The sequence below is a fragment of the Canis lupus genome, chromosome X (assembly GCF_011100685.1).
Source record: "Canis lupus familiaris isolate Mischka breed German Shepherd chromosome X, alternate assembly UU_Cfam_GSD_1.0, whole genome shotgun sequence".
Lineage (NCBI taxonomy): Eukaryota > Metazoa > Chordata > Mammalia > Carnivora > Canidae > Canis > Canis lupus.
In genome coordinates, this window is record NC_049260.1 from 52,912,654 (window position 1) to 52,928,647 (window position 15,994).

At 38.7% G+C, this 15,994-nt stretch overlaps 1 protein-coding gene across 5 annotated transcripts in view; it reads right to left on the reverse strand.

Moving 5' to 3' along the window:
- The window catches only part of OPHN1 (oligophrenin 1), a 526,295-nt gene that overhangs the window by 268,823 nt on the left and 241,478 nt on the right, over positions 1-15,994 (reverse strand). For all 5 annotated transcript variants that reach the window (XM_038587601.1, XM_038587598.1, XM_038587599.1 and 2 more), the window contains 2 exons: positions 6,965-7,026; positions 1,775-1,846 (listed from right to left, as the gene is read on the reverse strand). In XM_038587601.1, coding sequence (XP_038443529.1) covers positions 1,775-1,846; positions 6,965-7,026 — 134 coding nt within the window. The remainder of the gene's footprint in view (positions 1-1,774; positions 1,847-6,964; positions 7,027-15,994) is intronic.

Consider the following 15,994-nt stretch of genomic DNA (forward strand, 5'->3'; position numbering starts at 1 on the left):
AGATACCTAAATGAATTCTGTCCATTTTCATAGAACAAGTATTGAGAAGTGCATGAACTGAGATGTAATAATTTGAAAACACACAGGGGTAGACCAGAAGCTGTATTTTCTCATCCTTAGTTCACTGCTCTTTCCATTATCCTAAATTTTACTACTAAGATAATTCTAGATAGTTTCTTGAAAATAGCACTCACACTAAGAGTTGGTCACTCTCCTTTTAGGTGTGCAAGTTAACCCTACTTGTAAAGAAGCAGAAGAAAGGAAGACTGATAGGAATATAGAAATGTAACCTTTCTGTGTCTCAGTTTCTTCATTGAGCTAATGGGTATTACACATCCCACCTTATAAGTTTGCTGTAGGAATTAAGGAAGACAACATACATAAAATCTTCAGCACAGGCCTGGGACATAGGGAATATACAGTAGAAATTTGTTTCCTTTCCTTCAGATGACATAAGGTCAACCACTGCAGCATATTCTTACATTCCTTTTTCCTAATCTCATCCAGGAGTGAAAGTAGACTAAGTGTGATGATTTTCATCACATTTCATTCTTCATAATATTTATTCACTGTTACATAACAACTGTCATCTTACTTAACTATTTTCATAACACATTTGTGATTTTAAAGGTTCTTCTCTCCTTCAATTATATAATTTCACAATTAAGTACTTATGTTAACGAGATTGCAGATATACCAAGTGGAATCCAGAATTGCTGTGCTATCCAGATAAGTTATTTAACCTGAATGTCAGTCACTCAAATAATGCCCAAGTCAAACTGACTGATGTTATCCAGCAGCGATATCCACTAGTCTCTTCTTTCCTCTCTGAACTTGCTATCTTTAATCCAAAATTCTTGTCACAACATTCCAGATAATAACCAGATGGTATGTTCTTAGTCCTTTTTAGGTTCAGATGCTTGGTCAAGATGCTACATTTAGTTCTTGAAGACCATCTAGGTTACATGTTCATACATATTGGAATTCACAAAATAGGTATATACCTAGCTGAAAATAATAAATCTGACAATTTTTCATACCTCTTTATGAGACAATGAGAAATCAGATCCATGGGTTTTCAAGCTAGAAATAATCTGAGATTATCTGGCACAGTGCTGTCCAGTAGAAATTTCTACAATGATGGAAATGTTCTATGTCTGTGCAATCCAACACAGTAACTACTAATGACATGTGGGTACCAAGCACTTGAAATCTAACTAGTATGAATAAGGAATTGCATTGTTAATTTTATTTTATTTATACAGCTATGGGCTACCATATTGGACAGCAAATATCTACATAGTATGGCTTAATGGAAAGAATGTGGGACTTGAAGCTAAAAAAAAACCCTAAAGACTAAATCCTGACTATTGTCAATTTAACTTTGGTCAGGTTTTTTATCTTTCCCAAACCTCAGCTGCCTCATTGTAAGATGTAGGTAATATTAGAACCTCACACAATTGTTGTGATTAGAGAATGAATGTAAAGCAAGTAGCCCAGTGTTTGGCAAGCATATAATAAGTACCCTTTGAATAATGCCTATTATTATCAAGCTCATTTTCCAGATGGAGAAAGTGAAGCTCCAAAAAGAGAAGAGACTTATCCACAGTTGCATGGCTAGTTGGAAACACAGCTAGGAGCCAATTGCAGATTTTCTTACTGTTTAAAATGAATTTTCTTATATATATGAATCCTCCTCACCCCTGAAGAGTGAAGAGTGGTAGCCCAAACTACTCAACTGCTATTAAAAAATATATAGTTGAAGAAAATGTACCTTGGTGAAGCCTATTTGCTCCTTCCGAAAATTTTCCAGGGGTTTAATCAGCAAATCACTAGCATTGTGTACCTAGGAAAAAAAAAGAAAGAACACACAAAACAACTTTCAGATTAGAAAGGATCAGATTCAAGTTTCCTTGTTACTAAGGCATTACCCTGTAATATATCAACCTGCAAAATGTAAATTGATTTGCGTTGTTTTTTTCATTGTTGTTACTGTCTTTTTTTCCCATATTGGTCTCTTAAGATCAAATGTTTTGAGAGGAAATGAGAGAAGGAACATTAGGGGCATTTCTTTGTAACTTACTGGTAGTCTGATCTGAGTTTCTAATTGATAAATATCTATAGTTATGTCCAGAAACAGATACAGGGGGGCTGAAGTATATGTGGAAAAGAAAAAAAGAATGGAAAATGAATGAAAATACCAATTGTGCCAAGTGCAAACCATTTTATGAGAGGCAAATGAGTTAGCAGTAATGGCATCAGGATAAATTCCAGGATAAATTCTGTCCAGTCCTGCCAGGGTGTGTCATAAAATCAAAACATTTTCTTCAGAACTTAGAGTATATTGCAGCATCACAGAGAACACTGAATCAAGCCTTCAAATTACCTACATTTGCTCTGAAGCTGATAAAAACAGCCTGCCCAAGAATGAAAAATATTGACATTGTTATGGTTCTAGATATATAAAAACACTATTTGCAAACTTGACCCCTTGCTCAGAAATATATAAAGCTTGTGTTCATATAAACCTCTTGAAAGATTACACCTGTCCAAAGCAATAAGTGGGGTTTGTTTTCTTCAGTGGTGTGAATCAGCTGTATAGTAATGGAAGAACTAAGAGAATACGTCTAAAGGGCTAGATTTTAGGATCTGTTGCATTAATTTTGATATAAGACAGGGAAATAAAGAACTGCCTTCCTTGTCAAATGAGACATAAAGTGTCAGTAAGACAAGATAGATCTTCATAACAAAAGTAGAAAAAAGAGTAGAAAGCTAGTTTTGACAAGTCCTGTATTCTCCAGATTAAGAATCAGTTTTTAAACTACCACGGCAAGTTGGGGCATTAGTACATATTTTTTATCTGTGTCCTGCAGGCAATTTGGGTCTCCTGTTTTGTGTCCAGACGTGATCCAGAGTAAAACTAAATGACCAAACTCTTATCCAACCAAAACTATCAGAAGCCCTAGTATCCAAAATAAGGACACCAGTGATTCTCCTTGATGGAAAACAATAATTCTATTAAAAGTACTAGCCCATCTCTCTTGCCCAACAGACTCTACAGTTCTATGGACTGTGAATTATGCGATATCAACTTGGTGTACCTACCTAGAAACAAATTATGTCATTAGTGTCATAGTTCTAGTATAGAGTTATTTTTCTTCTCTCCTTTTGTGGAAATTTTAAAACATGGCCATAAATTCACTGACACTCCCGCCATTGAGAGGTGAGGTCTCTGTCCCCTCTGCCTTTAATATGAGTGGGTTTATTACTTCTTTGAACATAGAATATTATAGAAATGATACTATGTGACTTCTCAGACTATGTTATAAAAGGCCAGCAACTTCAACCTGGTTCTCTTGGAACACTCCCCCTGGGGATGCCTAAGCCACTCTATAAGAAGTTGGACTACCCTGAGACTACCAACCTAGAGAGGCTAAATATATACATTCTGGTCAAGTCCAGCTGAGCCCAGCCTTCCAGCCATTCCATAGAGGTGCCTGATAGGTGAGCAAAGCTGCTTTGGACTCTCCACATCAACTCACCTCCCAGGTGAATACTACTACCACATGAAGCAGAAGAATCATCCAGCTGACTCCTCCCCAAATTCCTGACCCATGACATAATGAGATAAAATTAAATCGTTTTAGTTTAAGCCACTATATTTTGGAGTAGGTTGTTAGGCAGCAATAGATAATTAGAAAAACTATTTCCACTTTCACAAAGGTAACACACAAAAAAAGGTTACCTGGAACACATTGAAGAGTTTGCCTTTAAATAAGTGAGCATGCCATTTCAAAGGAGAGTAGTGCGTGTCAAACCTCTATATGGAGATTCAGCTGAGCCCTTGCATACACAGGCAACCCAAGGATGGCACAGTTGCCAGCTTTTACGTTCCAAAGTGGATTTTCTTATATAATCAGGTGTGCCAGCAACTTCTCACACAGAGTCCATAAGGCCACTGCTTTTTGAATGTTTGGCCCTGTCTCTGTCTAGAAAACTAGTACATGATTCACTGAAATTAGAGGCCATGGTTTTCCCTTGATCATATTGGCAATATTGCTCCCAGTCTCCTACAACACAAATATATACTCTGAGCCATTTCTTCTCTTGGATATTCAGTGGTTATTATACTACTTTCTGCCAGAACACAGAGCTAGAGAAAAGATCTCACTGAAGCTTGACTCTTCTTTCTTCATTTTGTTTTATGCTTAAATTCCTTACAAGTCTAGCAACTACTCAAAAAAGCCCTTTTAATTAAACATGATCTTTATTCCCCCTTCTGATCACTGAATCCATTTCATAAGCTCTCTAAGAGTAAAGTTCCTACCTGCTATCTCAGTGTAGAATCCCCAGCATAATAAGTGACATTCTAAACACATTAATGAGTTTAGCTAACCAGGTTCCTACTGCATGGATCCCAATTAACACTAGATAGGGTATTTAGCGGATTAGAGATGGTACTCAATCCAGCAGTGTAGGTTTGCTCACGCATCTTTGATAGTTAACTAATTATCAAAAGAAGCCATTGAGAATATACTGCTTGAAATAGTATGGATCTCTTTAGGTCATTCTTTGCAGTCTTCAGAGACAGACCTTGCACATTGCTAATAGGGTCTGCTTCAGAGTCAGAAAGGCACCTAGGCAAGGCAAGCCTTAATCATATAGGAAGTCTGTTATCCAGACTTTTCAAGGCCAGATCTGAGGTAATACAATATCCCACAGGGTACTATCTAAGAACATCACAGTTGGAACGTTCCCCCTCAATTATTCCCTCCATAATTCCTTCCACAATTTAATTTCACTTACAAGAATGACTAGACATTTGCAATGATCATAAGCTAGATCTGTGAACTTCCTTCCTGTCCTAAAGCTTCTTTTGGCCTCCTCTTATATAAAAGATAAAAAGCTGTTTAGGACCTCCCAGATTATCTATATTGGAGTAAGAAGTCCTTTTACCACAGTTATAGGAAAAGGGAGAGGTTCAGTCAAGCTATGAATTCCTGGGATGTTTTGAAAGGCTTTCCTTGAGCCTAACCTTCACAGCATTCCTAGAGTTAAATGGGAAATGGGGAGCAAACACTCAATAATACATGATTGAAGAGTTGTGGGGACAAAAGGGTACAACATAGCGAAAGAAGAAAATGAGTCAGTCCTGTGGAAAAGAGCCAGCAAGAAGTGTGGGAAAAACAATATCTCAAAAGATGAGTCCTACTTTAATATTTCAGAGCTTTGTAATCAGGTAAATAAAAGAGATCAAGTAACAACTAGGGCTCAAGAGATACACAGCTGAGCTTTCTAGTGGTATGTGAATAAAAGGGAGTTGAATGCCTTTGAGATCAACATTGGCAGTAGTCCACAAACTCTTCAGGCAGAAGAAAACATTTAGTACAGTATAGATTAGCTTGGGGGGGGGGGGCATCTACCAGACTCCAGAGAAACTACCCATAATGTTCTCTCCTTAATAGCCTTAGAAGTAAGTCTCTTAAACTAAGAAAATTTCCAAGTCAAATTTCCATAAGCAGGATCTTGGGGGTAACAAAAGATAATAACACTCAGTGTCTTTTGTTGTTGTTGTTATTTATAGAACACTTTCATATTAATTATATCATTTGGAGTTCTTACAACAACCTTGGGAGGGGAGGATTATTTTCCTCATTATAAATATGAAAAAAGAGAAACAGCAAAATACCATGATTTATTTGAAATCAACAATCAGTGGCATTGCCATTATGAGAACCTAAGAATACTTCCCCTACCTCCAAGACCTGCTTCCAATCCCACTTCTCTAGGAGTCTAGATGAAATGGTAGCAATATTCTGAGAAGCCAGTACCACACTGTTGAAAAGGATGAGTAATGACAGATTAAAGAACCCTGGCTACTGAATAAATAGGCTTAACAAAACTGAACTGCTCACAGGAAGTCATCCTATCAAGAAAAGGATGGTGCACCTCTCACTGCCCTCTACAAAGTTCCAAAATTACCCTCACACTCCTAGGAAAAATAAATATTGATCAACTTAGGTGCTTCTACCTTTATGTCCAAATATGTCTGGCATGGGGCTAAGGACCTGCATTTCTAGCAATTTCCCAGGTGACACTGGTGCTGCAGGTGTAGGGACTATACAAAAAGATTATTTTTTAAGCTGCTAGAGTCTACACCAAAAAAATAAAATACTTAGGAATATATATAATGAAATATGTACAAGATTTATGTGAGGAAACTACAAAACTGATGAAAGAAATTAAACGGTTAAATAAATGGAGAGATAATCCATGTTCATAAATAAGAAGACAATATTTTTAGGATGTCAATTTATCCCAACTTGTTCTATAGATGCAATGTAATCCTGATTAAAATCTCAGCAATTTATTTTGTGGATATTGACAAATTGATTCGAAAGTTCATACCTAATATTAAGTCTTACTACAAACCTACAGTAATCAAAACAGAAAAAAGGGGTTATCTGAAATCTCTCTGTACTTTCTACTCAGTGTTTTTGTAAAACTAAAACTTCTCTAAAAAATAAGTCTATTAAGAAATATACTATAAATGTAAGGAAAAGTCTCCATACTGGTTTAAATAAAACAATTATATGTCAAATATACATAAAGTCTATATTATTACTTCTATAAGCAGAGAAAGAGATAAATGAATAATTTAAGAACACTATGGGCCATAATTTATTTCTACATGTTCAATAGCCTGGTTTAATGTCCTTTGAAACCCCTTCTTGCTGATATGAACAGGAATGTGATTTCCACACTAATTTCTCTCTACCTAATGCTCAACTCCTGGGGTAAAAGCTTGAGATAGAATAACCAGATCTATTTCCTAAATATCTTTACTGTTCTAAACAGCCATGAGACAGAAACTGAAACAACAGTATGAATACAATGAATGAGGACAGAAAAATCCCCACTATCAGGCAAGATATCAATTCAAGGCCCAGTATTAGTTACCTACCATCATCATCCTCTCATTTTCTACTTCGTTGAGCAATTCGGCAAATTCCTTGAAGGATTCAGCTAGAAGGACAGAATAAAAAATAAACCAAATTAACCACAGTACTTGATAGGGAAGTGGGCAGAGATCTGAGTGATATAAGTTAGGGACCAGTGCTCCAAACCGGACTGGAAACTAGAGGAAGGCATCAAACCTAAGGCCAAGAGGAGAATGTGTTCAGTACTGTTGAATGCTTTTGTTTGTTTGTTTTTTTGCAATTCCACTATCCAAAAGATTTTTTTTCCCTTCAGTTTTATTGAGATATAATTGACATACAACACTATGTAAGTTTAAGGACAGGAACTACTCTCTTGGCAACTTTCAAATATACCACATAGTCATGCTAATTAGTCATTATATTGTACATTACATACTCAGTTCTTATTTATCTTATGAATGTAAGTTTGTACCTTTTCATTACCTTCATTCAATAACTCCAACCACCACCTCTGGCAACGACAAAAATGATTTCTTTTACTATGAGTTTGTTTTTAAGGTTCCACATATAAATGAAATCATACATTATTTCTTTTTCTCTTTGATTTATTTCACTTAGCATAATACCATAAAGATCCATTCATGTTGTCACAAATGGCAGAATATCCATCTATTTTATGACTGAATAGTTCCAGTGTATGTGTGTATTATATATATATATACATATATACACACACACACATACAAACAAGTTGTTTCCACGTCTTGGCTATTGTAGATAATGCTGCATTGAACACAGGAATGCCAATGTCTCTTCAACATAATAATTTAATTTCCTTTGGATATATACCAAGATGTGGAATTGCTGGATCATAAGGTAATTCTATTCCAAATTTTTTGAGGGACCTCCATTCTATTATCCACAGTAGCTGCACTAATTTACATTCCTACCAACAGATTCCTATTTATCCATATCTTTGCCAACATTTACCATCTCTTGTCTTTTTGATGAAAGCCATTCTAAGTGAGGGAATATCTCACTGTGGTTTTAATTGCATTTCCCTTATGATTAGTGATATTAAGCGAGTTTCATGTACCTATTGGCTATTTTAATATCTTCTTTGGAGCAACGTCAATTCAAGTCTCTTGCCCATTTTATTTTATTTTTTTAAAGATTTTATTTATTTATTCGTAGAGATGCAGAGAGAGAGAGAGAGGCAGAGGCACAGGCAGAGGGAGAAGCAGGCTTCATTCAGGGAGTCTGACGCGGGACTCGATCCAGGGTCTCCAGGATCACGCCCTGGGCTGCAGGCGGCGCTAAACCGCTGAGCCACCCGGGCTGCCCTCTTGCCCATTTTAATTGAATTATTTGGGTTCTTTGTTTGTAGTGCTATTGAGTTGTTGTAGTTATTTGTATGTTTTGGCTATTGACCCCTTATCAGATATACAAATTGCAAATATTATCTCCTATTCCATAGGTTGCCTTTTCATTTTTTAAAGATTTAATTCGTTTGAGAGAGAGAGAGACAGAGAGAGACAGACACAGAGAGACAGAGAGAGAACAATCAGCGGGGAGGGGCAGAGGGAGAGGGAGAAGTAGATTCTCCCCAGAGCAGGGAACCCTACACAGGACTCAATCCCAGGATTCTGGGATCATAACCTGAGTCTACAGCAGACACTTAGCTGACTGAACAACCCAGGGACCCCTGCCGTTTTTTTGTTTGTTTGTTTGTTTGTTTGTTTGTTTTGTTTTGTTTTGTTTTGTTTTAGATTTTACTAATCTATTCATGAGAGACACAGAGAGAAAGAGAGGCAGCAACACAGGCAGAGGGAGAAGCAGGCTCCATGCAGGAAGCCCAACGCAGGACTCCATCCTGGGTCTCCAGGATCACACCCTGGGCTGAAAGTGGCGCTAAAATGCTGAGCCACCTGGGCTGCCCACCCCTACCTTTTTGTTGATTGTTTCTTTGGATGTGCAGAAGAATTTTAGTTTGATGCAGTCCTTCTTATTGATTTTTATGTTTCTCATATCAAAAAAATTGCCAAGGCTCTATCAAGAAGCTTTTTCTCTGAGATTTCTTCTAGAATTTTACGGTTTCAGGTCTTACATTTAAGTATAATCCATTTCAGGTTAACTTTTGTGAATAGTATAAGATTGGAATCTACTAACATTATTTTATATGTGAATATCTAGCTTTCCCAGAACCAGTTACTGAAGAGACTACCTTTTCTCTACTGTATATTCTTACCTCCTTCATGTTAGATTAATTGACCAGATAAGTTTGAGTTGATTTCTGGTCTCACTATTCTGTTCCACTGACCTATATACCTGTTTTGTGCCAGTACCATACTGTTTTGATTACTACATCTTTGTAATATTATTTGAAATCAGGGAGCATGATGCCTTTAGCTTTGTTCTTGCTTCTCAAGATTGCTTTGACAATTCAAGGTCTCTTGTGGTTTAATAAAAGTGTGAGGAATATTTGTTCTAGTGTGTGAAGATGCTGGTGGTATTTTAATAGGGATTGCATTCAAGTTGTAGATTGCCTTAGGTAGTATGGACATTTTAACATTATCATTTATGCCAATTTGAGAGACCTATGTCTTTCCATTTATTTGTGTCATCTTCAACTTCTTTCATCAATGTCTTATACTTTTCAGAGTATAATCTTTCACCACCTTGGTTAAATCAATTCCTACTTATTCTGGTTATTATGCTCTTGGAAATGAAATCATTTTCTTTCTTTTGCAGATAATTTATTTTTTTTGTGTTTTTTAAAACTTTTGGTTCTCTTCACCCATGTCACTCCTTACTACAAAATTTTCTGGTAAAGACTTTTTTTGGTATGTTTTTCTATTGGCATTCGATATGCCAACATATAGCATAAAATCCAGAGCTGATCCTGTCAAGTGCCCCCCTCAGTGTCCATCACACAGTCTCCCCAAACCCCTGCCAGCCTCTCTTTCCACCACCCCTTGTTCTTTCCCAGAGTTAGGTGTCTCTCATGTCCTGTCACCCTCACTGATATTTCTCACTCATTTTCTCTCCTTTCTCCTTTAATCCCTATCACTATATTTTATATTCCCAAAATGAATGAGATCATATAATGTTTGTCCTTCTCCGATTGACTTGCTTCACGCAGCAAAATACCCTCCAGTTCCATCCACATTGAAGCAAATAGTGGTATTTGTCATTTCTAATGGCTGAGTAATATTCCATTGTATACATAAACCACATCTTCTTTATCCATTCATCTTTCGATGGACACTGAGGCTCCTTCCACAGTTTGGCTATTGTGGCTATTGCTGCTATAAACATTGGGGTGCAGGTGTCCTGCTGTTTCACTGCATCTCTATCATTGGGGTAAATCCCCAACAGTGCAATTGCTGGATCATAGGGCAGTTCTATTTTTAACTCTATTTAACCCCCACACAGTTCTATTTTTAACTCTTTTTAACCTCCACAAGGTTTTCCAGAGTGGCTGTACCAGTTCACATTCTCACCAACATTGCAAGAGGGTTCCCCTTTCTCCACATCCTATCCAACATTTGTTGTTTCCTGTCTTGTTACTTCTCACCATTCTCACTGGTGTGAGGTGGTATATCATTGTGGTTTTGATTTGTATTTCCCTGATGGCAAGTGATGCAGAGCATTTTCTCATATGCTTGTTGGCCATCTCTATGTCCTCCATGTGAAGTTTCTGTTCATGCCTTTTGCCCATTTCATGATTGGACTGTTTGCTTCTTTGCTGTTGAGTTTAATAAGTTCTTAATAGATCTTGGAAACTAGCGCTTCATCTCATATGTCATTTACAAATATCTTCTCCCATTCAGAAGGCTGTCTTTTAGTTTCGTTGACTGTTTCTTTTGCTGTGCAGAAGCTTTTTATCTTGATTAAGTCTCAATGTTTTTGTTTCCCTTGCCTTCATACATGTATCTTGCAACAACTTGCGGTGGCCAAGTACGAAAAGGATGTTGCCTGTGTTCGCCTATATGATATTAATGGGTTCTTGTCTCACATTTAGATATTTCATCCATTTTTTAGTTTATCTTTGTTGTATGCTGTAAGAGAATGGTCTAGTTTCATTCGTCTGAACATGGCTGTCCAATTTTCCAAGCACCATTGATTAAAGAGACTGTCCTTTTTCTACTGGATACTCTTTCCTGCTTTGTCAAATAATAGTTGACCATAGAGTTGAGGACCCATTTCTGGGTTCTCTATTCTGTTCCATTGATCTATGAGTCTGTTTTTGTTCCAGTACCACACTGTCTTGATGACCACAGCTTTGTAGTACAACCTGAAATCCAGCATTGTGATGCCTCCGGCTCTGGTTTTCTTTTTCAATATTTCCCTGGCTATTTGGGGTCTTTTCTGATTCCACACAAATCTTAAGATTATTCATTCCAACTCTCTGAAGAAAGTCCATGGTATTTTGATAGGGATTGCATTAAATGTGTAAATTGCCCTGGGTAACATGGACATTTTCACACTATTAATTCTTCCAATCCATGAGCATGGAATATTTTTCCATCTCTTTGTGTCTGCCTCAATTTCTTTCAGAAGTGTTCTATAGTTTTTAGGGTATAGATACTTTACCTCTTTGGTGAGGTTTATTCATAGGTATCTTATGCTTTTGGGTGCCATTGTAAATGGGATTGACTCCTTCATTGCTCTTTCTTCAGTCTCATTGTTAGTGTAGAGAAATGCCACTGATTTCTGGGCATTGATTTTGTATCCTGCCACACTGCCAAATTGCTGTATGAGTCCTAGCAATATTGGGGTGGAGTCTTTTGGGTTTTCCCTGTATAATACAGTATCATGTCATCTGTGAAGAGGGAGAGTTTGACTTCTTTGCCCATTTGAATGCCTTTTATTTCTTTTTGTTGCCTGATTGCTGAGGCTAGGACTTCTAGTACTATGTTGAATAGCAGTGGTGAGAGAGGACATCCCTGTCATGTTCCTGATTTTAGGGGAAAGGCTCCCAGTGTTTCCCCATTGAGAATGATATTGGCTGTGGGCTTACTGTAAATGGCTTTGAAGATGCTGAGGAATGTTCCCTCTATCCCTACACTCTGAAGAGTATTGATCAGGAATGGATGTTGTATTTTGTGAAATGATTTCTCTGCATCTAATGCAAGGATCATGTGGTTCTTGTTTTTTCTCTTGTTGATATGATCTATCACATTGATTGTTTTAACAGTGTTGAACCAGCCTTGCATCCTGGGGATAAATCCCACTTGGGCATGGTGAATAATCTTCTTAATGTACTGTTGAATCCTATTGGCCAGTATCTTGTTGATAGTTTCTGCATATGTGTTCCACATGGATTTTGGTCTATAATTGTCCTTTTTGGTGGATTCTTTGGTTTTGGAATTATGGTGATGCTGGCCTCATCAAATGAGTTTGGAAGTATTCCATCGCTTTCTATGTTTTGGAACAGCTTTAGTAGAATAGGCATTGTTTCTTCTTTAAAGTTTGGTAGAATTCCTCTGGGAAGCCATTTGGTCCTGGACATCTGTGTCATGGGAGGTTTTTGATGACTCCTTCAATTTCTTCCCTGGTTATTGGCCTGTTCAGGATTTCTATTTCTTCCTGTTTTAGTTTTGGTGTTTGTGGTTTTCCAGAAATACGTCCATATCTTCTAGATTGCCTAATTTATTGGCGTATAGCTGCTCATAATGTTTTTTAAATCGTTCGTATTTCCTTGGGATTGGTTGTGATCTCTCCTTTTTCATTCATGATTTTATTAATTTGACTCTTTTTTTCTTTTGTTATTAATAAGACTGTCTAATGGATTATCTATCTTATTAATTCGTTCAAAGAACCCACTCCTGGTTTTGTTGATCTGTTCAACAGTTATTCTGATCTCTAGTTAATTGAGTTCTGCTCGAATCTTTATTATCTCTTTTCTACTTGGTGTAGGTTTTATTTGCAGTTCTTTCTCAAGTTCCTTTAGATTCAAGGTTAGCTTGTGTATTTGAGTTTTTTTCCAATTTTTTGAGGAAGGCTTGTATTGTGATGTATTTTCCTCTCAGGACTCCCTTTGCTCTATCCCAAACATTTTGAACAGTTGTATTTTCATTTTTATTAGTTTCCATGAATCTTTTTAATTCTTCTCTAATTTCCTGGTTGACCCTTTCATTTTTCAGCAGGATGGTCTTTAACCTCCGCATGTTTGAATTCCTTCCAAATGTCTTCTTGTGATTGAGTTCTAGTTTCAAAGCATTATGGTCTGAAAACATGCAGGGGACAATCCCAATATTTTGGTATCAGTTGAGATGTGATTTGTGACCCAGTATGTGGTCTATTCTGGAGAAAGTTCCATGTGCACTTGAGAAGAATGTGTATTCAGTTGGGTCTGGATGTAAAGTTCTGTAAATATCTGTGAAATCCATCTGGTCCAGTGTGTCATTTAAAGCTCTTGTTTCTTTGGACATGTTGTGCTTAGAATATCTGTCATTTGCAGAAGGTGCCATGTTGAAGTCTCCCAGTATAAGTGTATTATTATATAAGAATGTCTTAACTTTGGTTATTAATTGATTGATGTACTTGGCAGCTCCCACATTCAGGGCATAAATATTCATGATTGTTAGGTCCTCTTGTTGGATAGATCCATTAAGTATTATATAGTGTCCCTCTTCATCTCCTACTACAGTCTTTGGGTTAGCCTTTAATTTATCTGACATGAGGATGGCTACCCCTGCTTTTATTTGAGGACCATTTGAATGGGAAATGGTTTTCTAACCTTTCATTTTCAGGCAGTAGGTGTCCTTAGGTCTAAGGATCATTAAGCCCATTCACGTTCAGAGTTACTTGAAAGATATGAATTTAGTGTCATCACAATACCTATTCAGTCCCTTTTTTGTGTGCATTACTTCCTTGGACCTTCTCTCTTTCACAGAGTCTCCCTTAATATTTCTTGCAGAGCTGGTTTGGTGGTCACATGGTCTTTCAGTTTCTGCCTATCTTGGAAGCTCTTTATCTCTCCTCCTATTCTGAATGAGAGCCTTGCTGGTAAAGTATTCTTGGCTGCAGGTTCTTCTCATTTAGGACCTGAATATATCCTGCCAGCCCTTTCCGGCCTGCCAGGTCTCTGTGGAGAGGTCTGCTTTTAATCTAATATTTCTGCCCATATAAGTTAGAGATCTCTTGTCTCCCAGCTTTAAGGTTTTTCTATTTAGCTTTGGAATTTTCAAGTTTCTCTATTAAATATCGAGGTGTTGAATGGTTTTTATTGATTTTAGGGGGGGGGGGCCTCTATCCTCGATCTGAATGCCTGTTTCCCTCCTCAAATTAGGGAAGTTCTCAGCCATGATTTGTTCAAATCTGCTTTCTGGTCGTCTGTCCCTCTCAACACCTGCTGGAACCCCAATTAAATGTAGTTTTTTTTCCCTCTGAGGCTGTCATTTCTTTCCCTTAAGTTTTCCTCATGGTCTTTTAATTGTTTTTCTCTTTTTTCCTCAGCTTCCTTCCTTGTCATCAACTTGTCTTCTATGTCACTCACTCTGTCTTCTACCTCATTAACCCTCATCATTAAGACCTCCAGTTTGGATTGCATGTCAGTTAATTGATTTTTAATTTAGGGTGATTAGATCTAAATTCTGCAGTCATGAAGTCTCTTGAGTCCTTTATGCTTTTTCCCAGAGTCACCAGTAGGTTTATTTTTTTAAAGATTTTATTTATTTATTCATGAAAGACAGAAAGAGAGAGAGAGAGAGGCAGAGACACAGGCAGAGGGAGAAGCAGGCTCCATGCAGGGAGCCTGATGTGGGACTCAATCCCGGGACTCCAGGATCACGCCCTGGGTGGAAGGCAGGAGCTAAACCGCTGCCACCCGGGGATCCCCCACCAGTAGCTTTAGAACTGTGCTTCTGAATTGGCTTTCTGATATCGAATTGTAATCCAACTTGTGTAACTTTGTGGCACAGAGTACTGTTTCTGATTATTTCTTTTGTGGTGAGTTCTTTCTAGTCATTTTGCTCAGTGCAGAGTGGCTAAAAATTGGTTGTACTGGAAAAGGAAGGAAAAAAAAGAAAGAAAAAGGAGGGGTATCCTCACCTTCTCTATACTGTAAATCCCTGACTTCCCCTGGAACTTTACAGCACTGTTTGGTCAAGAAGTTGCTCTTCCCCTGTCCTTCGAGCTGGTCTTCTGAGAATCTGCTGTGCTGATTCTCAGGTGTGTGCACCTGGGGGAGCTGCCCCACCCCCTTCCAGGTGCACGACTCAGTGGGAGCTGTTTATCCTGTGAGGCCCCTGTTCCCTGGTGGCTCCGGTCTGTCCCAGGTACAGGGTGACACCAGGAGGAACAATAGTGGCGGGGGCCAGCTCTCCACCTCTGGAGTCCGCTCCCGCAGGAACAACTGCAATCTCCCAGTCCACACTGGCCTGGATGCTCTGGGGCCGGGGGGTACTGATCTGCACAGCTTGGGGGTGCCGAGCTGCAGTAGTGTCCTCGCTGTCCTGTGCCCTCCCCACTTCCGCCTGTCCCGGGGGGAGCACAGGATCCTGGGCTGTGTCCCCCGGCACCCTGGGATCTGGGGCCTCTGCTGCTTGAGTCATGCTTCTGGGGCCATGGCGCTGAAAGGCAGTGCACAGCCCCCTCCGTCAGGAGCCGCAGCCTGAGCTTCTCCTCAGGCCCGCGCCAGGCGTGCACTCCAGCCCTTTGCAGAGATCGGCTGAGGTCTGTGGTGTGCTCTCCCCTGGGGCACACTTCCTCTGTTAGTGACTCTTGGAGACTGGAGGATCCACTGTCCCTCCTGTGGCCCCATTTCCGTGCTAAACGCCTTTTCGTCTGGGAAGAATCCAGTGAGGATTTTTAAAGTTCCTGCTTCTCCAGGGCTGGGCTTCCCTGTCCCAGGAGGCTTTTGCCGCTGCCCTTAGCCGGCTCCTCTCGGAGGTCACTCTCCCACTGGATTCTTTACTTTTTTTTTTTTTCCCGTCTTCCTACCTTGTGAGAAGCGAACTCTTCTCACTGTAGCATTCCAGCTGTTCTCTCTTTAAATCTCAGGGTGAATTCGTAGATTTTCAGGATGATTTGAAGGTTATCTAGGT